The sequence below is a fragment of the Grampus griseus genome (genome assembly GCF_964374135.1).
Source record: "Grampus griseus genome assembly, chromosome: 1".
In the NCBI taxonomy this organism is placed as follows: Eukaryota; Metazoa; Chordata; class Mammalia; order Artiodactyla; family Delphinidae; genus Grampus; species Grampus griseus.
The window spans coordinates 162,706,334-162,729,990 of record NC_139017.1 but is presented as its reverse complement, the minus strand read 5'-3'; the positions used below and the strand labels follow the sequence as shown (position 1 = coordinate 162,729,990).

Below are 23,657 nucleotides of genomic sequence, written 5' to 3'. Positions count from 1 at the left end.
AGTGTGCCCAGATGTCTGGGCCTGGCCTGACTGTGGCCCTTGGAGCAGGTGCCTTGGAAGCCAGTTTAGCCTCAGCTGGCTGTGGGCTCTCCTTGCCCACGCCTGTCCCTGCTGGGTGATTGGACCCTGCCCAGAGTTGCTTCTTGGGGAAGTGAGGAGGCACTTCAGGGCTCCAGGGCCATATGGACAGATTGGAGGGAGGGCAGAGGGGTCCTAGAACAACTGGGACGTGGCAAGGGCTTTCTAGTAGACTTGTATGAAGGAAGTTTCAGAGGGTGGAGCATAGAGTCTCTGGCCTTAGCTCCTACCCACCCCAGACTGGCACTTACCCGGTTGGTGGGGGAGTCTGAGGTGACTCATGGGTTCTTGTGTATCTCAGCCCTGTCCTTCTAGCCAGAGACAGCCCATGTTCCATCTTGACCAGGAACAAAAGCCCAGTTGTGCCTTCCCAGTATGAGAACAAACCCTACTTCCTATTGTGGCAAAACCAAAACCTTTGCAGCAGGGGGAGGGGAGCCGCACAGGGAGGACCTGGGGCAGGTTCGTGGGCCTCAGCCAGAGCCTGGGCTTGCCTCCACCTGGCCGTGCCTGGGCATCCCTCTGGGCCTGAACAGGCTGGAGCAGCAGGAGGTACAGGAGCTCACCTGACCTGGTACCTTGGTAATTTTCCCCTCCCCGGCTTTTGCTATTGATGAACTGGGAGGCCCTGTCAGGGTAGCTGGCTGGTTGGGCCTGTAGGACCCTGTCTGCTGAGATCCGGTGGGAGTAGACTTGGATGGGGGGACATGCCCTGTGCTGACCTGAATGGGGCCCACCGTGCTCACCCGCTCTGTTCCTCCATCAGGATGAAGACGTCCTCAAGGAGATCTCCATCACGCACCATGTCAAGGCTGGCTCCGAGAAGGCCGACCCATCCCACTTTGAGCTCCTCAAGGTTCTGGGCCAGGGGTCCTTTGGCAAAGTGAGTCCTGAGCCCACAGCTGGAAGGGCAGCGCTGGTCATATCAGAGGGCAGGTGGGAGGGTTGCCTATGGAGCTTAAAAGATCAGAGGGCAAGGGTTGATGGGTCTAAGGGGAGGAGGAGAGAGGTCACCGTGGTACCCAGTGGGGACACAAGGTCAACTTGGTGCTTAGGGAAGTTGGAGGTCAGCCTGGGACCTGGAGCGTGTGGGAGCTGATGTGTTCGACCCCTGCCCAGCTCCTCCCCTGGTTTCCCCCCCGCTGCCTTCTCAGGTCTTCCTGGTGCGGAAGGTCACCCGGCCTGACAGTGGGCACCTGTATGCCATGAAGGTACTAAAGAAGGCGACACTGAAAGGTGAGTGGGGGGTACCTCCCCATGCAGAGCCCAGGCTGGGCACAGATGGAAGGAGACAGCCCAGCTCTCAAGGGCCTTGGGTCTGATGCAGGAGATAGCTCTGTCACCAGGAGTACCTGGTCTGAAGGTAGAGAAACAGGCCTATTCTCAGCCGCTCCTTATCCCCCACCTCAGCTGATAGCAAAGACAGGGTCCATTCAGAAGCACAGACTTCCGGGGATTAACCCCACCCCTTCCTGCTCCCCTTAAGCCAAGTGCTGACTGTGGCTGAAGGTGCCTGGAAGGAGGCAGGGGGTGAGTGCACTGTGTTTGCGGGGGGCCTTGTGCTGTCAGCAGAGCTGCTTTGCAATGTTAGGAGAGTCAGCGGGAGACGTCTCGGGATGGAGAAGGGCGTGAGAGGAGAGGAGGGAACCCGGGAAAGGAGGGAGCTGGGTGGGTAGGAGAGGGTGGGTCAAGGCAAGGCCGCAGAGATGGATGGGCTCAGAGAAGGGAGCTGAGCCCAGGTCTAGAATCTCTGGACCTGCAGAGGGCGTGAGGGTGGTTGGAAGTGGGCTTTGGGCCCAGTAGTGTCTCTTTGACCAGCCTGGGAACCAGTGTGGCCACTGACCAAGTGAAACGGGCCCCAGCTGGGCTGGGGGGCGGCAGGTAATAGGAGGTATTGGCCTTGGGGTCATGGAGCCACAAAGGGTTGTCTGTGGGGTGATGCAGCTGTGGTGCCCCAAGGCCATCCTGGTAGGGATGGGAGTCCTTCCCCAGGAGGGATGGTGGGAGGAGGAGAATGCTGCGAAGGGCTCCCAGGCTGGGGCAGGAGAGGCTGAGCAGACTATGCAGCGCGGTGCAGTTGGTGCTGTGACCAGGGAGCCCGGGAGAGCGTGGGTTGTAGCCTCAAAGGGTGTGGGCTCACATGGGAGTAGCCTTTTTTTTTTTTTAAATTTATTTATTTTTCGCTGTGTTGGGTCTTTGTTGCTCGCGCGGGCTTTCTCTAGTTGCGGCGAGCGGGGGCTGCTCTTCATTGTGGTGCACGGGCTTCTCATTGCAGTGGCTTCTCTTGTTGCAGAGCACGGGCTCTAGGCGCGTGGGCTTCAGTAGTTGCGACGTGTGGACTCAGTAGTTGTGGCTTGAGGACTCTAGAGCACAGGCTCAGTAGTTGTGGCGCACGGGCTTAGTTGTTCCATGGCATGTGGGATCTTCCCGGACCAGGGCTTGAACCCGTGCCCCCTGCATTGGCAGGTGGATTCTTAACCACTGGAACGCCAGGGAAGTCCCGGGACTTTTACTCCTTAAAAAAAAAAAGGGGGGCTTCCCTGGTGGCGCAGTGGTTGAGAGTCCACCTGCCGATGCAGGGGACACGGGTTCGTGCCCCGGTCCGGGAGGATCCCACATGCCGCAGCGCGGCTGGGCCCGTGAGCCATGGCCGCTGAGCCTGCGCATCGGAGTCTGTGCTCCACAATGGGAGAGGCCACAACAGTGAGAGGCCCACGGACCGCAAAAAAAAAAAAAAAAAAAAAGTGTTTGTGGGATGTCTGCTGAGACCCATGAGTCTGAATTTCAGGCCCAGAGAATCTGCCCTAGACTGGAATTAGGGATTTTTATGCCAGATGGAGAGGGGGCTGATGAAGGCATCGCAGGGGGAGCCACGGGGGTAGAGGCTAAGGGCACACAAGGAACAGGATGCTTAGACTGGCTGGATTGAATGGCCTCCTTGGGGCATGGCAAGAGACAGGGCTAGAGAGATGGGCAGGGCCAAGGGCCAGCCCTGGGCACTGCCGAGAGATGTGAGGAACAAGTAGAAAAGAGAGTCCTTCTTAGCCAGGGCTGGGCGTAGCTGTGTTGGGTGGCCAGACCCTTGGTAACCGCCTTCTTCCTCTGACCAGTGCGTGACCGCGTTCGGACCAAGATGGAGAGAGACATCTTGGCTGATGTAAACCATCCGTTTGTGGTGAAGCTGCACTACGGTGAGACCGCAGACCCTACTTGAGCTCCTACCCTACCTGCCAGCCTTTGCCCTTGCTGGTGGGCTGTTGCCTTCCCTGTATGTTGCCCTGTCTGCCACCCAGCAGGCTAAGGAAGCTGGGATCAGAGGGGCAGGGCCCAGGGCCCAGCTGGTTCCACCATGGCCTTTTCCCGTCTCCCCAGCCTTCCAGACTGAGGGCAAGCTCTACCTTATTCTGGACTTCCTGCGTGGCGGAGACCTCTTCACACGGCTCTCTAAAGAGGTGAGCTGACACCCCACTGCCAGGGCACCAGGATGGAGCTGGCACGGCAGTGAGACCTCAACCTGAGACTCCCCAGACCTGCCCAGCAGTCCCTGACCCACCCTGGGACAGAGCCCATTCCCTGGCAAAGCCTCTGAGAGTTTCCCCCAAGATGGTCTGAGGAGAATCAGGCTCTGGATCTGATGCTGCCCTGATTCCAGAAGCTAAGGGTGGCTCTCACCTCTTTCACCTCCATTCTTTCAGGGCTTCTCTGCGCAGGGCTATGAAGGATGCAGAGAAGCCCAAATCCACCTAGAAAGCTAGATGCTTTAACATTATGTCCCGTTAACCAAAAGGATTTTGAACTCACATAAAAGAATTTGAGGACTTCTCTGGTGGCGCAGTGGTTAAAAATCCGCCTGCCAATGCAGGGGACACGGGTTCGAGCGCTGGTCTGGGAAGATCCCACGTGCCGTGGAGCAACTAAGCCCGGGCGCCACAACTACTGAACCTGTGCTCTAGAGCCCGCGAGCCACAACTACTGAGCCCACATGCCACAACTATTGAAGCTCGTGCGCCTAGAGCCCGTGCTCTGCAACAAGAGAAGCCACTGCAATGAGAAGCCTGCACACGGCAAGGAAGAGTAGCCCCCGCTCGCCACATTTAGAGAAAGCCCGCGCGCAGCAACAAAGACCCAGCGCAGCCAAAAATAAATAAATAAATTTATTTGGGAAAAAAAAAGAATTTGAGCCAAATATAAAAATGGGGCCATTAATACAACTTAAACTTTAGAAGAGAACCAAACTTTTTAAATTTTTAAAATGTTATTTTAACGTTTAAATAGATAATACATGATTGAAAAGAAAAATGTTCATTGAGAAGTCTTCCTCCCACTCCAGCCCCCTCTACCACCCCCCCACAGATAAACATTTTATTGGTTTTTATCTAAGCTTCCCATGTTTCTTTGGAAATACAAACCAATTCATTGTGTGTTCTGAATCCTGACCCCTGCTTTCTTACATACAAAGTACTGTTCTGTAGGTACCGTTCTTTATCTTGCTTTTTTCACAACAGTGTATCTTGGAGATGGACCATATCAGAGCATGGAGGAATCCTAGTTCTAGTTTATGGCTGCACAGCACTCCGTTACGTGGGGGAGAGAGTTTATTCTAGTCCACTGCTTGACCCCTGGGTTGTTTCCAGCCTTTCGCTGTTTGCATTTCAGTGCTACCGTGAGTGACTTGGACGCTAGTCATTTTATTCTTCGGACCCCTTCATACAGAGAAGGGTGTGTGGCACTGGAATCTCTAAGGAGGACTGGGAAGCTACTGCCTGCCCAGTGACCCAGCTCCTGAGGAAGAAGCCATCCCAGCTGAAGCCCTCTCCCGCCTGTTGCAGGTTATGTTCACGGAGGAGGATGTGAAATTTTACCTGGCTGAGCTGGCTTTGGGCCTGGACCACCTGCACAGCCTGGGCATCATTTACAGAGACCTGAAGCCTGAGAAGTGAGTGAAGGCCCAGCCGCGCCCGGCCTCCCTAGGGTGTACAGAGGCAGGCCCTGGGGCCTCTTCTAGGACAGAACCAGCCTGCTGGGGTACGGAGCCAGCCTGATGGGCTGCCCCATGAACGGGTGGGTGGAGCAGAGTGGTGGAGGCAGCAGGCTCACCCGAGGGGCTGCCTGATCTCTAGTAATGCCATTACCAAGGGCCAGGTACCTCTGTGCCTGGGTGTTGCCTACTTTTTTTGCTAATCCAGTGTGACATCTGAGATGCCACCACTGAAGATCATTCCTTGATATGGCCCTTTCTAGAATTTTCCTTAACATCTGAATATCCTCAAGTGGTAACTTGGGAGCCAGGGGCAGGTGCTGAGGTGGAATGAGATGTGGCTTTAGAGTCAGGCAGACCCGAATTCAAATCTTGTCTCTACCACCTACTAGCTCTGTAACCGGGGGAGTTATTTAACCTCCCTGAGCCTTAGCTTCCCCATTGTTAAAATGGGGCCATAAAAATACCTACCTCACACAGTTGTTTCAAGAATTAGCAAGAAGGTAGGCAACACACCTACAGGGTACCACCAACACCCACTCCACCTGCCCATTCATCAGATGAGCGGCCCTGGGTGGATCACCTTCTCTGGGCTGGACCTGACCCCCGCAGGCCCCATGGTGTCCCCTGAACCCACCGAGGGCCCACAGCTGGGGCGCCCTGACTCCCATCTCTCCATTGCAGCATCCTTCTGGATGAGGAAGGCCACATCAAACTCACTGGTGAGTGGAGGGCACCTGACCCCTCGGTTTCAGGGGAGGGCAGGAGGGGCTCTTGACGGGCCTGGGCTGAGTGCCAGGGGATCCACTTTTTCTGAGAGGCTGTGCCAGGCACTTGGAAGCGGTCAAAAGCCCAGGCCCCAGACCTGGAAGGGCCTGGGTTTGAATCCCAGCTCCCCACTGTGTAACCTTGTACAGGTCACCTAACCTCCCTGGGCCTCAGCTTCCTCCTGAGTGTGATGGGGGTGATGCCCTCAGGCCTCTGGGCAGGAGGGATAGGTGTGCAGGGAATGGCAGCAAGGAAGGCAGGGGGTCCTGAAGATGTGTCTTCTTGCCCTCCTTGCCACAGACTTCGGCTTGAGCAAGGAGGCCATTGACCACGAGAAGAAGGCCTATTCCTTCTGTGGGACGGTGGAGTACATGGCCCCCGAGGTCGTCAACCGCCAGGGCCACACCCACAGTGCAGACTGGTGGTCCTATGGGGTGCTGATGGTGAGTGCCCAGGCCCTGGGCCTCAGTTTCCCCATCTGTGTAAGGGGGTGGTTGATGGTCTCTAAGGCTCTCCTCTTGTCCTCTCACAGCTAAGCTGGCCTCACCCTCCACCCAGCTGCAGTTTCCTTCCTTGGAAGGATTCCAGGCTCAGCCCCCAGCCCTGTGCTGGGCGTCTCCCCAGCTTTGGACCCCTAGCACTGTTCCTCATGGTCTGACTGACAGAGTGGGGAGGGGCAGATGCAGTTCTTGATCCAGGCGGAACTCCTAGGCCTGGAGCTGAGTGGCTGGGGTGGGAGGAGGTGGGGGGCATGGGAGATGGGACCAGAGCCTGAACAGACCCTTGTCCTCTGCAGTTTGAGATGCTGACGGGCTCCCTGCCCTTCCAGGGGAAGGACCGGAAGGAGACCATGACACTGATTCTGAAGTAAGCTTCAGCCCCTCTCTGACGCCTCAGGGTCTCCTCCACGCCTGGCCCCAGTTTGGGGGCCAGAGTAACACCCCGCACCTGCCTCAGATTCCCCATTAATGAGACGCTCCTCTGGGCTGGGCATTGTGCTTTCCAGGGCTCCCTTTTCATCCACAGGGGCCTGTGGGAGGGGAATCCCTGCGTCATTGGGAGGGGAGTTTGAGGATGGCTTGTCTGGACTGAGCTGGAAACTAGACGTGGACAGAGGTGGGAGGTGAGATGGGGCCTCTGGGGCGGAGCTCAGCCCTGACGAGACCCGGGGGCCATTTCAGGGCAAAGCTAGGCATGCCCCAGTTTCTGAGCACGGAAGCGCAGAGCCTCCTGCGGTCCCTGTTCAAGCGGAATCCTGCCAACCGGCTCGGTAAGCAGCCCCAGCTCAGGGGAGGGGAGCGGGGTACAGCTGCGGCCTAGGCCACGGGGCCACATCTGGGGCTGAAAGGGGCCGTTGTCCTTTGTGTGGGGAGACAATGCCTCTGGCCACCCTGCTTTCTGGCTCCATGTGTGGCGTTTGGGGCAGTGGGGTGACCTGTGTGTAGGGGGAAGGCAGGAACTGAGTCATCTGTACTCCCCCTGGGGATGAGGACAGAGGCCCCGCACGGAAGGAGCACGAGCTCAGGCGTCAGAGGCTCAGGCCCCAGTCCCAGCCCCATGACGGGACCCCACTGCCTTGGTACACAGTGGTCCCTCCACAAATATGTGTTGATCGAGTGAGTACCATTTGTGAGCGAAGTGACCCAAGGCAGTTGACTTCTCCCCCCAGAGCCCTAGGTCCTCGTCTCCATGGAGGACAATGATCTCAAGCTCTGTTGATTAAGTGAAGTCAGCGAATGTGTCTGTAGCAGCTGCTCAGTATGTGTTGACTCCTTGGCTCCTGGGTTCACCTGGATCATGACCAGCTTTGTAAGGTCCCGTCCAGGTCCCTGGGCTTGAACGGAGTGAGAGCCTGTCTGGTGGCTGACAAGGGCAATGGGATAAGAGCAGCAGAGATGAGGCCGGAGCTGGGAGGGAGGTGGGGGCCCCCTGCAGATCTCGGAACAGGTTCGGCCTGTCCTGACTTTGGCCTTGGGCGCGTTGCCTGGCCTCTCTTCTCTGGGCTTTCCTTCTCCTGTCAGTACATTGGAGCTTGTTCATAGAGGGGCTCCAGACAGTGGAAAATGCTGAGTGGGCAGTAGGCCTCGGGGTGATGGCTGGATGGATTTGGGGCAGCGTGAGCCCAGCCACTGGTCCCAGGCCACAGTGAGGCGAGGCTGCTAGGAGGACAGGGCGGGTGTCTGCGGGTTGGAGCGTCCCAAGGCAGACCTCTCATCTGGGCTTTTTCAGGCTCCGGCCCTGATGGGGCAGAGGAAATCAAGCGGCATGTCTTCTACTCCACCATTGACTGGAATGTGAGTGTGTCTGTCCACCCCAGAGCCCCAGTCAGGGATTCAGCTGTGGTCGGAGGGGGCTTCTACTGCCTAGGGCCTCCCATAAGAAGCAGAGGTGACACCATGGCCTTGGAGGCATGGGCTCGCCTCCCAAGGGCAAGCGGTCATGCCCTGTCTGCATAGCCTGTGCTCTGTCCAGGCCATTGACTCCTGCACGGGGCCGCTGGCAGGCTGTGGAGGTGCCAAGGTGACCACTGTGCCTGCCCCGCCTTGCAGAAGCTGTACCGGCGCGAGATCAAGCCACCCTTCAAGCCGGCTGTGGCACAACCCGATGACACCTTCTACTTTGACACTGAGTTCACATCCCGCACGCCCAAGGGTGCGCCCTTTGTCCGGTTTGTCTTGGACTGGTACAGGAGGGAAGCAGGGAGTCAGGGGCCTCTTGGGGCACAGGGGTGTTCAGGGCTGCGGCAGGCCCAGGTGTGTGGGCAGACAGGTGGATGGGTCTCTGACTCCTTGTCTCCATCTCATTCTGCCTGGTCGTCCCACTCCGGGATCCTGTGGGCCTCTTTGTGCCTGGGTGAGGTGGTGGGGGTGGCCTTCAGGCCACAATAGAGAAGTCGGGACTCCTGCCCCAGGCATCTTCAGCCCACTGGGAAGACCAGACGCATCAGGCTCACACTCACGTCAGGGCTGAAGTATCTGACCCGGCAAACACGTGAAGTGGAGACGGTCTGGCAGCAGAGGTGACAGTGCCCACAGGTCAGGGGCAAGCGTGGGAATCGGCTTTGGCTCCTCTGACCACTGGGCTTCAGTGACTCATCTGAAACGTGGGCTCAGCGATAGACCCACTCGGTCTCTGGGGTTACTGCTAGAGGCCAAGTAGGGGGCTTCTGGGAGGGAACTTGGTAAATCCTAACATTTTGGCTAGATATTGGGGAAGAGTGTTCGTTCTGGAAGGTCTCCTGGAGGGGCAGGTTTAGCAGAGGGGGTGCTTTTCTCACTGTGGCTTGCACATCTCTGATGTCAGGGAGCTTAGCACTTCTCCAAGCAGTCTGTCCCATCTTTATTTGTTGATCTGACAAATACGTACCAAGTCCCTACTGTGTGCCAGCCATGGGAGCATTGATGGTGAACAGGACAGACCCAGGCCCTGCCTTCATATGGCTCAGGCTGTAGTGGGGGAAGAGACATGAGGACAGTTCTGGGCAGCACGACAAGTGCAGCTTAATGAGGCGAGGGCCTGGAGGAGCGGCATGAGGCCAGGTTTCTCAGAGGACAGTGTGTAAGCTGAGCCTCAAAGGATGGACGAGGAGTGGATTGTAGTTAGCAGGAACAGCATGTGCAGGGGCTCGGAGTCTTCCTTAAGGACCTGAGAAGCTTGGCGTGGCTGAGCTGTGGAATGGGGAGAGAGGAGACTAAGCTCACAAGCACCTTATTGCCAGGCTGAGGAGCTGGGCTTTCCTGAGGGCAGAGGGGAGCATTTGAAGGGTACAGGCAGGGGGTAGACTTGTTGGAACTATCCCTCTGGCTGCTGCGCAGAAGATGGACCTGAAGGGGCAGACCAGAGGCAGGGAGGCCTCCAGAAAGGGATAAAGTGCCTTGGCCTGGGCGGGTGGCGGAGGTGAGGGTCTTTCTGTTCCTTGTGTGTAAGGGCTGGGCTGCTCTAAACACACATGGGCAGATGGGCTGAGGCCGGGGATGAGGGGCCCTGCCCAGGCTGCCACAACGACCAGCTGCTGAGGCAGGCCTGGAAGCCCCTGTGGTCCACTTTGCTGGGCTGCCTCGGGTCAAGGGTACCTCCTCTGGCTCACATCCCTCTCCTGCCCCTGCAGACTCCCCAGGCATCCCCCCCAGCGCTGGTGCCCATCAGCTGTTCCGTGGCTTCAGCTTCGTGGCCACTGGCCTGATGGAGGACGACGGCAAGCCTCGGGCCACGCAGGCGCCCCTGCACTCGGTGGTACAGGTGAGGGGCAGGAGGCTGCTGCTCAGTTGTCCTTTTCCACCTAGAAGCCACAAGGCAGACGGCTGAGAACACAGGCTCTGGACTTGGATAGGTTTGGGTTCAAACCCTGACGCCACTGTGGAGCCCATTGGGCCTCCAGCCTCCTTGAGCCTGTTTCCCCATTTGTAAAACAGGGATAACAGCACGGTTATGAGGTTCCTGACACAGCCAGGACATTGTAGGGCCTGGGTAAATGCCAGGGAGTGCCCAGGGTGGTGCTGCTGGGCAGTGGCTGGTCCTGACGGGGGTGGGTGGCGTGGCACTCGGGTCTCCTTCCACTTGTCCCCCATTTGCACACTTTCCCGGCTCTGTAGGAAATGTAGAGTCGAGAGGCAAGAAGGTGGACTTCGGGAACTTCCCTGGTGGTCCAGGGGTTGAGACTCCATGCTTCCACTGCAGGGGTTTGTGGGTTCAATCCCTGGTCGGGGAGCTAGAATCCTGCATGCTGCACCGTGTGGCCGCAAAACGACAGCAACAACAACAGCAAACAAACAAAATAAAAAAAAAATGTAGACTTTGGAGCTCCCTGCCTGGGTCAGAGCTTCCAAGGTCAGGGGCTGTGGAGGGGACATTCACCTTCCCAGTGCCTCAGTTTCCTCATCTGTAAATGGGGTTGATGATAAAACCTTTCTCCAAGGATTGTTTCGAGGATTATGTGAGTTGACGTGTGTAAAGTTAAGGTGACTGTGATTTATTATCCACCTGGGATATCTTGGTTGCGGACAAACGTTAAACCAGACTGGATGTGAGGACAACAGACGTGAACCAGGGCCGTCCACGGGCCGTGGGTCACCTGGTGAAAAGTGCTCGGAATAGTGCCAGCCACACTCTCAGCACCATAGCAGCATCTGATACTGTTAGTGTCTCAGAGCCTCGAGACACCCTTGAGGTGGGCTGTGTCACCCAGAAAGGGAAGGCAACTCACTGAAGGCCACGTAAGTGGCAGAGCTGGGACCTGGCTCAGGACTCCTTCATCCCTCTCAGTCCTGCCTGGGCTTCTCGGAGCTTCAAACCGCTCCATGTGTCTTGTGGCCTATTGCCTGCCCCCTCCAGCACCCACTAACCACAGACTGCAGCCAGGTACCCTGGAGAGAGTGAGTGTGCCCATCATATAGTGTAGAAAACAGGCCCAGACAGGGGCAGGTTCTTGCCTGAGGTCACACAGCCAACATTCTACCCCGGGCCTCCAGCCTCTTGCCCAGTGCCATCTCCACGGTGCCAAGGCCTCGGGTTCTGGGGGGATGACCTCTGCATCCTAGAGCTCGGGGTCAGTCCTACCTGTTGGTCTCCTGCAGCAACTACATGGAAAGAACCTGGTTTTTAGCGACGGCTACGTGGTAAAAGAGACGATCGGTGTGGGCTCCTACTCCGAGTGCAAGCGCTGTGTCCACAAGGCCACCACCATGGAGTATGCTGTCAAGGTAGGCCTCTCGACCTTGTCTCGGCCGAGGCCGCTCGGCGGGGTGGAGGTGGGGGGCCGCGTAGCCCTGGCCCGTTGGTGGGGGGAGTTGGTGCCTGAGGCTCTGTGGATGGGTGAAAGGTGTGCGGCTGAGACTCCACGCCCTGCAGCGTGGGCTCTGTGGCGGGAAGGGAGCCTGGAGTCGGCGCCTCGGACACCACCACACGCACCCCTCTCCTCAGGTCATCGACAAGAGCAAGCGAGAGCCCTCGGAGGAGATTGAGATTCTTCTGCGGTACGGGCAGCACCCCAACATCATCACTCTGAAAGATGTAAGTGGGGGTCCTCGACGCTAGGACCGTCTCGGGGCTGCCATTCCTTGGGCTTCTGATCCTCCCGTGCTTATGGACGGGGAGGCCCCTCAGTGCCGCGGATCTGGCTGCACCCAAGTGCCCTCCACTTCAGACCCAGGCAGTCTCTGAGAGCTTTCCTGCCCATCAGGACAGAGCCAGCACCCTGTCCAGGGGCCCAGATAGGTGAAGGCCCTGCCAGGGTGACTGAAGCACAGAGCAGAACACACGCCCAAGCCCCATGTCATTCCTTCCTTCCTGTCCTGGTGAGCCGGTGGCCAAGGGGCCCAGGCCTGGCATCAAGGGGAGGGGCCTGATGATGAGGTCTCTGGCAGGTGTACGATGATGGCAAACACGTGTACCTGGTGACAGAGCTGATGCGGGGAGGGGAGCTGCTGGATAAGATCCTACGGCAGAAATTCTTCTCAGAGCGTGAGGCCAGCTTCGTCCTGCATACCATCGGCAAGACCGTGGAGTATCTGCACTCCCAGGGGGTAAGTCTTGGGTCGGGGGCACCAAGTGGGCGTGGAGGGCGGCCAAGGGTCATACCGTAAACAGTGTGTGAACCATGACTGGCCCAGGCAATCTTCAACCAGCCAGACAGAGGGGAGACTTGGGATGAGTGAGGGGGCGAGTGGATGGACATAAGGAAGGGAGGGAGGGAGAGATGAGGCCAAACTGTGAAAATGAACATTTGTTCAGGACCTAGGCAGGCGTCATATTGACTTCTTTCCTTACATTATCTCAATTGATTTTCACAACAACCCTGTTAGGTAGGTGCTGTTATTGGCCTCACTTTACAGGTAAGAAGGCTGAGGCTCAGAGATGTGAGCTCACTTGCCCGGGGTCACACAGTCCAGGAAGAATGGAGCCAGAATGTCTGACTGAGGAATTTGGGTGGAGAGCTACAGATGGGGAGTGAGGCTTTAAGTTAGGAACGAGCAGGATCACTGTGGGAGCTGCAAGGCTTCAGGGTGGTGAATCCGGCCATGGGTTCGGCTGTTAGGACAGAGGAAGTGGATGCAAGAGGAAATGCTGCTGGAGACACTGCAGGTGCTACAGAAGAGTGTGTGTCCGAACCGTAGGACTTGTCCTTATCATTGCACAAGGCAGAGCTAGAAAAGGTCCTTATAGGGTATCAAAGCTGAAAACAGAGTCAGCGTGAGTTCCTCTCTGGACGAGATGATGTTTTAGGGTGCTTCTGGTCAGGCAGTATGGGGGTTAAGGACGCAGGCTCTGGAATGAGACTGGCTGTGTCCAGTTCTGCATGTTAGGTTGGGAAAACCTCCCACCTCTCTGAGCCATTTCCTCATCTGCAAACTCATGACAGTAAGAGCTGCCCCTTCACAGGTTGGATGAGGCATGAAGTGAGGTGCTGTGCCAGGGAAGCACCATGGTCCAGCGCAGGTCCCTGGAAAAGGCCACATAAACATTACGGGGAAATAGGACTAGATCATTGCTATGCCTTTTTTTTTTAACATTAACTTTTTATTATTTTTATTTATTTATTTATTTGTTTGTTTGTTTGTTTATTTTGCGGTACGCAGGCCTCTCACTGTTGTGGCCTCTCCCGTTGCGGAGCACAGGCTCCGGACGTGCAGGCTCAGCGGCCATGGCTCACGGGCCCAGCCGCTCCACAGCACGTGGGATCTTCCTAGACTGGGGCACGAACCCACGTCCCCTGCATCGGCAGGCGGACTCTCAACCACTGCGCCACCAGGGAAGCCCAACGTTAACTTTTTAGTATGAAAAATTTCAAACATATACAAATTGTACAAGAATAGAATAATGAACCCCCTGTAACCAGATTCAAGAATTGTCAAGATTTTTACCCCACTCCCTCCCTCTTTTCTTCCTTCCCTCTCCTTCTCCCTCCTTCTCCCTCTTTCAATTTCTTACTTTCTTTTTTGTTGTTGCTGGAGTATTTTCCCCCACTTTTTATTGAGGAAAAAGTTCAAACCTATATAAAAGTTAAAAGAATAGTACAAGGGATGTACACAGCACTATATTGAAAATGGATACCAACAAGGACCTACTGTATAGCACAGGGAACTCTGCTCAATATAATGTAAAAACCTAAATGGGAAAAGAATTTGAAAAAGAATAGATACATGTATATGTATAACTGAATCACTTTGCTGAACACCCAGAGTTAACACACTGTTAATCAACTATACGCCAATATGAAATAAAAAGTTTTTTAAAAAAGAAGAGAATAGTACAAGGAAAAACGTTTCCCTTTAAGATTCACCAAATCTTTTTTGGGTTTTTTTTTTGGCCGAGCCACACGGCATGGGGGATCTTAGTTCCCTGACCAGGGATTGAACCTGCGCCCCCTGCAGTGGAAGCGCGGAGTCTTAACCACTGGACTGCAAGGGAAGTCCCAAGATTCACCAAATCTTTTTTGATTTTTTTTCTGGCTGTGCCGCATGGCATGCGGGATCTCAGTTCCCCGACAAGGGATCGAAACTGGGCCCTTGACAGTGAGAGCGTGGAGTCCTAATTACTGGACCGCCAGGGAATTCCCTATCCCACATTCTGAATGTGTCTGTTTGCTTCCTCATGGCATCATTTTAATTGTTTCTCTATTGCCTATATTTCCTGTAAACTGCAAGGTGCTCCAAAGTGTTAATTAGGTTTAGCTTCAACTTCTTTTTGGGATCAAGGAGTCAATAAACACTCCATGGGAGGCACAGTGTACTTCACAAAGCATCACGTCCCTGAGCCAACATCTCGTTGCCCCCGTTAGTCATCAGTCGTGTCGGTGGTCACAGTCTGGGGATGCGTGAGTGGGTGGCGGGCAGTGGGTGGGCCTGAGGTGTATCATAAAGGTCCTCACCAGCCCTTCATGCAATGGTTTCACCCTTTCAGGACCTTGGCCTGAATCAATCCTTTCATTAGGGTTTGTAAAAGTAAAGTAAAAGTTCTGTGAAAAAGATCTTTACCTCCTAACCAGAGCTTCAGTTTGCTTACCACAGGTACTGTTAATGGTCACGTTTGAAGTGGTTTAGTTTTTTGAAAAGGCCAGTGCAAACAGACTGATATGGAAACATGTCAGGTCAGACGGTAAATGTGCTTCCTTTTCCTGTTTTGTTCTCACGTGAGTACTAGCTCATGTTACCCACAGAAGGTTTAGAAGACAGAGCTGAAGCAGTGCGTTTCCAGTGGGCCCCCTGAACTCAGAGCAGGGAAGGGCTTTGTAGAGTGGGAGCTGCCTCCAAAAGGAGTGAGCCCCCCGTGAGGGGCAGTGAGCTCCAGGACAGACAGCTGCTCGGTGGGGTGTCATGGGAGAATGTTGTTTCTTGCCCAGAGAAAATCTTTGGGATTTTGGAATCTATGGGCTTCTAAAGTTTCTGGCCCTTTCCAAATACCAGGGGTAGATGATGAGGAAATGGAAAGCTCTCCTGGAGGTATTTGGAGGGAGATTCTCGGGGCTGATTATACTTTGGCAGCATCTGTGGTCTAGAAGCTGGGAATCTCATAACAGCCGAGGAATGGGAAGGGGCTGACCAGGAGCAGGGTCCACTGGGACCTCCTGTTTGTTTTAACGTTACCTTCCTATTGAAATATCACATAAACAAATCATCATGTATAATTCAATAAATCTTCAAAAAGTGAATACACCCATGTAACTGAGCCCCCAGATCAAGAACTGAAGGATTTCCAGTTCCCCCCCAACCCCCTCGAGCCCCTTCCAGTCCCTGCACCCTCCCCAAGGATAACCATTCTAAGTGAACTTCTAATTTGTGTGTGTGTGTGTGTGTGGTACGCGGGCCTCTCACTGTCATGGCCTCTCCCGTTGTGGAGCGCAGGCTCGGGACGCGCAGGCTCAGCCGCTCCGTGGCACGTGGGATCCTCCCGGACCGGGGCACGAACCCGCGTCCCCTGCATCGGCAGGCGGACCCTCAACCACTGCGCCACCAGGGAAGCCTGTGAACTTCTAATTTTATATAAACGTACTCTTTCATATCTCACTTCTGTCACTCAGCACTCTCAGATTCATCTGTGATGTTGTGTGACTGCAGTTCACTCCTTCTCGTTGCCGTGTGGTTTCTACTGTATGAATAGACCACAATTTAACTGTTCTTTCTACCGTTAATGGACATGGAGTTGTTACCAGTTTTTTGACTGTGACAAATAATGCTGCCGTGACATTCTTACCCTTGTCTTTCGTGAACACTTGCCCATTTTAACGCTGGGTGTAAACCTAACTGTGGAATTGCTGGGTCATAGTGCAGTGTATATTCATCATTAGTAGATGTTGCCAGTTTTTCCAAGTTGTTTTACCTACTTACACTCCTCCCAGAAGTGTGTGAGCGTTCTGGTACTCTCCAACACTTGGTATTTTCCATCTTTTTAATCACAGCCATCCTAGGAGATGAGGAATGGTATCTCATAGTGGTTTTAACTTGCATTTTCCTGACGACTGGGGAAGTTGAGCACCTCTTCGTGGGGTTATTGCCATTTGGACAGCCTCTTTTATGGAATGTCTGTCCAAGTCTTTTGTCCGTTTGAAGAAATTGGGTTGTCTGCCTTTTTCATCTATTTTGCAAGAGTCCTTTGTTTAATACGTGGGCCCTTTCAGGTCTCTTGCTTCCCTCATGTTGTTTCTGTAAGGGCCCCAGCATGCCGGGGACAGCTTGTCTGAGAGCTCAGCAGGGCTTCACACTTTGGCTTCTCTGTTTAGCCAGATGATTCATGTAGAAGGACTTCACCCCTCTGTGTGTGTGGCTGGTCACAGGCGCCCTAACGCACATCCTCCGACGGTGCTGGTGGTGACAGAGGTGCCGCCGCTTCACATAGCACTTTCCACAGGCCAGACAGGTTCTAAGCACTTTGCACATCAACTCATTTAACTGTTCCAACGAACCTATGAAGAAAGTATTAGTATTATTCTGCCCATTTTATAAGTGAGGGAGCTGAGGCTCTGGGAGCTTAAGTAAAGGCCTCATCGCTAAGCTGTCCCCAGAGTCTGTGCCCCTAACTTGTGTGTGATCGGATGCTGCTTTGGACAGCATCTGTCCCTTCATTTTCCTCCCCTTCTTGTCTTCTAATTCTTAAGGGCTTCTTAACAAGCACTCACTGTATCTTAATGTCCAGCATGATGGTGGGGCTCAGCCCCAGGGAGTGCTGGCGTTACTATGGCAGCAGCTGCCACTTTCCAAGCCCTGTGCTAAGTATTCCTGGTACATAACTCATATGCTCCTTCCCGTAACCCTGGGGGCCGAGCACTCTCATCAGCCCCATTTTACAGGTGAGAAAACCAAGGACTAAAGACGTTAAGTGACACATCAAGACCACACAGCTACTGCTGGTAAAGCCAGGATTCACACTCTGGCCCATCTGCCTCCTGACTGAAATCACAACTCCGCCCGAGCCACAGCCTGTTGACTCAGTGGCTGCATTTGGCCTCCACAGGGCGGGTGTTTTCTTGTTTGGGATTTGGTTTGGTTTGGTAATTTGGCCGCTTTTGAAACCGGGGCCCGAGTTGCTGTATGGTGCCTGTCAGCTGGAGTGCGCAGCGGCTGCCCCTTGAGCCTGTTGGCCTGGCTCTACGGGGAATATGCAAGGACCATCTCGTGAAGCCAACTAACCTGCGAGACTCAGCTGATCTAACCTGCAAGGTCTCTGTGTGTTTCAGAGGGGTGAGTCATTCATTCATTGCACAGCGTTCACGTAGCACTTGCTCTGTGCGAGTCCCTGTGCTCGGTGCTGGGGGTGAGCCGGTGTTCCACAGAGAGATACGGCTATTTATGGCTGAAGGAACCCCCACTGGCCTGAGCTCAGGGCGCTTGAGGGATGTGGTGGACAAAGGCTGGAACGGACAGCTGAACCTTCCACACCAGGATGGGGACTTCAGGCTTTATCTTGCAAGTAGTAGGGAGCCATTGAAGGTCTTTGACGGTGCTCAAGGCGTACCATGAGCTCATGGGAGGAGGAGAAGGAGGGTGAGAATGAGTTTAGTCTGGGATGTGTTGGGTTTGAGGGCGTATGGGACATTCAGTGGTTGCCGTCTGGTAAGCAGCTGTATGAGCCTGGACTCAGGAAAGCTCTGGGTTAGTGTCAGAGATCTGAGAGTTGTCGATAATTAGGTAATAGTTAGAGGAATGACTATGAATAGAACCATGCCAAGGGAGAGGGGGTGGTTGAAAAGTAAGTGGAGTGGTTCAGCCCCCTCAGGTTACAGATGAGCAAATGGGGCCAGAGGAAAGTCATTTGCTTAAGGCCTCACTAGTTAAGTGTCATTCATCCATTCATTCAGCAGTTATTTATTGAATACCTACCTTGTGCTGGGAACTATTCTAAATGCTGGGATGCAGCAGTGAGCGAAACACCCGTGGAGCTTACATTCCAGTGGGTGGGTTCAGAAGACAATTAAGTAAATATCCAATGGTGGTAAATGCTGTGGATAAAGATAAAGCAGGGTGAGGAGACTAAGGAGTACAGGTCCGTGATTGCTATTTTATATGGAATGGTCTAGGGAAGGCCTCACTGATAAGGTGACATTTGAGCTGAAACCTGAAAGAAATGAGAATGAGCCAGGCCGATGCTTAAGGGAAGAGTATTCCAGAAAGAGGGAACAGCAAGTGCGAAGGCTCTGAGGCAGGAGTGTGCTTGGCATGTTGAAGGAAGAGCAAAGAGGCTGGTGTGGCCAAAGCCAACTGAGCAAGGAGGAGAGTGCTAGAGGACCAGAGAGCGCAAGCGACGTGGGTAGGGGGCAGGGGGGAGATGAGGTGGGGCCATCAGGCCATCGTAAAGACATTTCCTCTTGAGAGCAGAACCCTTGGAGAGGACACGATCTGGCTTACATTTAATAGGATCGCTCTGGCTGCTCTGTTTAGAACAGGCTGTAGGGGGTGAGGTCAGAAGCAGGAAGACCAGTTAGGAGGTTGCTGCCGTAACCCCGGGGGAGGGATGATAGTGGCTGGGATCAGCGTGCTGCCAGGAGAGGGGCTGAGAAGTGCTTGGGCTCTGGGTGTGTTTTAATGGTAGAGCCAGCAGAGTTTGCTAATGGATTGATTGAGGAATACGAGAAAAAAAGAGGAATTGAGAATGGCTCTTAAGATCTCAATCCAAGCAATGGGAAGGATGGAGTTGCCATTAGGTAAGATTGTGTGATGGCGGATTTGAGGAGTTCTGTGTGGACAAGTTAGAGCTGCCTCACAGACATTGACCTAGAAGTTTCAAGTCGGCAATACCAGCAGCACTAAGGCCCCTTTGTAGCCCCTTCCCCTCTCAGATTCTGGGTCCTTCTGCCCCCTCTCTGGGCCCGTCTTCTAACTCTCCCATCCCTGGCAGTGGACCTGGGCCACCGGCAGCCTGCCCACATGGAGAACTGACCCGGGCCCTCTTCTCCCAGGTTGTGCACAGGGACCTCAAGCCCAGCAACATCCTGTATGTGGACGAGTCTGGGAACCCTGAGTGCCTGCGCATCTGCGACTTTGGCTTTGCCAAGCAGCTGCGGGCTGAGAACGGGCTTCTCATGACACCTTGCTACACCGCCAACTTCGTGGCGCCGGAGGTGAGTGGCCTGGCCTCCTCAGCTGCAAGAGTGAGGGGACCTAGCACGGGGAGCCTCGTGTCCCTTCCAGAGGCCCCACGCTGTCCAGAGCCCGTCTCTGCGGCCTTGGCCCGGGGACCAAGGGAGGATCAGCCCAGGCCTGGGACCCTTGTCCTACCCTTTGGGGAGGAGCAGGCAAGCATATGGGGCTACTTGTCATTGCCCCTCAGACAGACCCTCCCCTGCCTCCCTTCCTGCCAGGTACTGAAGCGCCAGGGCTATGACGAGGGCTGCGACATCTGGAGCCTGGGCATTCTGCTGTACACCATGCTGGCGGGGTGAGTACCCCACTGGCCTGCCCCCCTCAGCCCCCCGCCCCTTCCTCCAGCCCTAGTGTAGCTGGGGTGGTGCTTGTCTGATGGGAGAGACTCAGCCCTGCCTCAGGAAGGCTGAAGACAGGGACATGGCCCTGCCTTTGGGAGCTCCACCTGCAGGAGGAAGTCCCACACTTGGGAGCACCCCATCTGAAGGGGGAGACACAGCCCCCCGCCCCTCCCCACCCCTGGCCCCAGGATGGAGGCCAGAGGCTATACCCAGACTGGGTGGACTTTTCCCCAGATACACTCCATTTGCCAATGGACCCAGTGACACACCAGAGGAAATCCTGACCCGGATCGGCAGTGGGAAGTTCACCCTCAGCGGGGGAAATTGGAACACGGTTTCAGACACAGCCAAGGTGAGGCTGTAAAGCCTGGACCCTGCTCATTTGTGGGGGGGGGTGGGGCGGGGAGGCAGGGTCCCATCCCAGGGCTTTTCAGCATTTCACGAACAGGTGACCTGCAGCCTCATTTCTCCAAGTGGAATGTCCCACAAATCTCTGTTGCCCTATTTCTCCAAGTGAAAGATTCCCAGGCAGACTGCCCCCCACACCTTGTTTGAAAACAACTTGGTGATCATTTACTGGCCCTTCCCGTGTTCTGGGCCCTGTAGGGGAACAGAGGGCTGCATCATCACAGCCCCTGCCGTGGGAAAACTTAGTGTGAGGTGAGAGACAGGCTTGCGCACAAGGAACAGAGATGCCAGGTGCGGAGAGGCAGGTCCTCCTGGTCAGGGGTACAGGCAGTGGAGACACGAGGAGAGCCCCGGGCTACCGGGCAGAGAGGCCTTCTCAGAGGAGGGGACGTTTGAGCTTTCACTGTTAGCAATGGGTTCCAGTCATGGGAACCTCTGTGTCAGACAGAGGTTGAGCCCTTAATGAGCAGTGCCACCTTGCATTAACCTTATGAGTCAGGTATTTTTGTTATCCCGTTTCTCAGAGGCGAAACTGGGGCTCAGAGAGTTAAAGTAACTTGCCCAGGAGATGCAGTTGATGAGCAGGGGAGTCAGGTTTTGAAGCTGCCCAACCCCAGCCTTAGGTTCTTCCCACCTTCCTGCATGGCTCCTAGAAGGTGAAAGAGAAAGGAAACGGCCTTCCAGGAAGAAGTCCTGAAGAAGGGCATGTGCTCGGGGAGGCCGTGGTGTGGAGAGTGGATCGAAGGGGCCACTGCAAGGGTCCAGGCGGGAGATGGCAGGAGATGGCTGCCTTACAGACACAGCTGTGTGCGCCCCTGCTAGCCCTTCCCACCAACCCCTCCCTGCTGTTCCCCCAGGACCTGGTATCCAAGATGCTGCATGTGGACCCGCACCAGCGCCTCACAGCTAAGCAGGTCCTGCAGCACCCGTGGATCACCCAGAAAGACAAGCTCCCCCAGAGCCAGCTATCCCACCAGGACCTGCAGACTGTGAAGGTACAGACACCCAGGCTGCCAGGTCAAGGTTCCATGGGCAGGGACTTGGGGTGGCAGAGCCAGGAGATGCCATGTGTGTCTCTTCCCAGGGAGCCCCAGTCTGACATGCAGGGGTGTCTACAGTGCACTCGTGGCCCCCCTGGTCCTCTAGGGGGCCCAGCCCCTGAGCTCTGAAGCCTCCAGTCTGAGGGATGAGGCAGGACTGATGACCATGAAGAACCACCAAGGCGGGATTAACAGGGGCCTGTGGGGGCTGTGGAACACTGGGAGGGGCTGGCCTGGCCCTGGAGCACATGCGCCTCCCACCCGGGAACTGACTCCCACCTCCTCCCCCAGGGAGCCATGGCAGCGACATACTCTGCGCTCAACAGCTCCAAGCCCACCCCTCAGCTGAAGCCCATCGAGTCGTCCATCCTGGCCCAGCGGCGGGTGAGGAAGCTGCCATCGACCACCCTGTGAGGGGCCAGAGCGTCCGGGCCGCAGGGCAGTGCTAGCTCGACGGAGGCAGTGTACTTCCCAGAGGGAGCGGGCCCGAGTCACAGGGCCAGAGGGAGCGGAGCCCCGAGGGGGCCCAGATCACCCCGGGGAGGACGTAAGAAGTGCCTTCTCCTCCCCCAGGACGCACTCTTCTCGGTTCAGGCTCTGCTGGTTGAAATCGATTCACTGTACAAACTCTTGTCTTCTTTTAAGACAGAAATGGCACCAACCACCATGGGTTTTTACAAGATCCATTTGCCTTTCTGGGAGCAGAAGTAGCCAGTGCAGCCCCAGGAGGGGCACTGAGTCGCACTAGGGCTGTCTGTAGCTGAGACTCCTTAGAGCAGCTTTGGGGTCCCCCTGGGGGGACCCCTACAACTGGCCATGTGTAGCCGTCTGCACCCACCTCCAAGGCGGCCCAGCGCCGCCTTCCAGAGCCCTTGGCTCTTCGGCAGAACTTGCTCTATCCCCTTCGGCTCCTTTTCTCTTCTGTTCTGCTGGGGCTTCTGGAACCACTTTCTGCTAGAGGAGAGGACCAAGGCCCCGCGGCTCCCAGCTCCAGGCACCAGCATCCACATTGGCCGTACCACTGGGTCCTCTGCAGTCAGGTCGGGCAGCCCCTGAAGGAGCATCTGGAAAGCACTTTTTGGCTGACTTCTGTTGGAGTCTGCCACAGGACAGATTCCACAGGAGGCCTGTGGGGCAGGCCAAGAGGGGCAGGGGCTTTTTTCATTCCTTCCTCAGCTGGTAACTCAGGGTTCATCTGTCCACGGCCTTTCTAATAAACTTACAGTTGAGTTGAAGCTCGCTTGTCTCCGCTTGTCATCCCTGGATTTGCCCTCCCTCTGCTATTGGGTGTTGAGGACTTTGGCAGTGACAAGTAGTGGGCCAGGGCCAATTGGCCCAGCTGCTTGGAGTTCAGTTGGGGAGCATGTGGGAGTCCCGCTGGCTCTGCCCACACATTCCTGTCAGGGATTCCAATATGGTATTGATCGTAGTAATGGGATTACTAGCCACTAGTGACCAAGTGCCAGGGCCTTACACGTATTTCTCACTTAATCTTAACAACCCTGTGAGGAAGATGCTATTATATTATTATCCCTGTTTAATAGATGGGGAAACTGAGGCCCAGAGGGGGAATGACATTTCCTAACACAATTTTTTTCTGAGTACCTATGCTGGCCCTGTTCCAGATGCTGGTGAACCAAGTGGAAAACAAGGTCATTGTTTTCCTGGGTCTTACTTCCAGTGGGGAAGCAGACAAGTAAACAAAGGTCAGCTACTGATGAGACATGCGGAGTTAAATTGGGATAAGAGATGAGGTGATCAGGGAAGGCCTCTCAGGGGAGGTGACCCACAAGCTGAGATCTGAGTGATGAGAAGGGCCCAGCCAGGACCAGGAAGCAGAGGGCAGAGTCAGGACAAAGGCTCCAAGGAGGAAACAGGCTGGCCATGCTCAGGGACTGGAGAGAAGCTGGCAGGGCTGTGGTGTCAGGGCCAGGGCCAGGCATGCTGGGCTATGTAGGCCAGAGTAAGGAGTTAGGATTTAATTCTAGATGAGATGCTAGCTCCTAAAAGAATTTAATTAAGCAGGAGAGTGACATGATTTGATTTATATTTTAAAAAGACGACTCTAACATGTAGAGAAATGATGCGGGGAGAGGGCAGGCAAGAAGCAGGGCGGCCAGGTCGGTGGCTTCTGCAGTAGCTCACACGAGAGAGGAGGTCGCCTGGACTAGGGTGGTGGGAGTGGAGATGGGGAGGGAGAAGACAGGGTCCGGATATGCTTCGGAGGTAAAGTAGACCGCACTTGCTTGCTGTCAGTTTGGATGTAGAGGCTAAGAGAAAAAGGAGACGCACAGATATCTTGTAGGTTTTTGACTAGAGCAGTTGAGTACTGAAGGAGAAGTTGGGGGGAAGCAGGTTTGAGAACTCTGGGAGATGCCTTAAGATATCCAAATGGAGGTGTCAACCAAGAGTTGTAATTAGAAGTCGGAGTTCTGGAGAGAGGTCTGGATTGGAAGTATAAATTTGGGAGTCA

General features: G+C 55.1%; 1 protein-coding gene across 1 annotated transcript; it reads left to right on the top strand.

The window, feature by feature from the left end:
- Window positions 1-858: 858 nt before the first annotated feature.
- Window positions 859-22,411, top strand: RPS6KA1 (ribosomal protein S6 kinase A1). Its single transcript, XM_082676424.1, has 20 exons — window positions 859-961; window positions 1,233-1,314; window positions 3,189-3,269; window positions 3,451-3,530; window positions 4,908-5,014; window positions 5,741-5,778; window positions 6,125-6,267; window positions 6,621-6,691; window positions 7,006-7,094; window positions 8,054-8,118; window positions 8,374-8,476; window positions 9,933-10,063; window positions 11,398-11,523; window positions 11,744-11,833; window positions 12,187-12,345; window positions 19,212-19,373; window positions 19,614-19,690; window positions 19,971-20,088; window positions 21,002-21,139; window positions 21,476-22,411. Exons 2-20 carry the CDS (start codon window positions 1,284-1,286, stop codon window positions 21,596-21,598), a joined length of 1,932 nt encoding a protein of 643 aa, XP_082532550.1. The 5' UTR covers window positions 859-961; window positions 1,233-1,283; the 3' UTR covers window positions 21,599-22,411.
- Window positions 22,412-23,657: the final 1,246 nt, after the last annotated feature.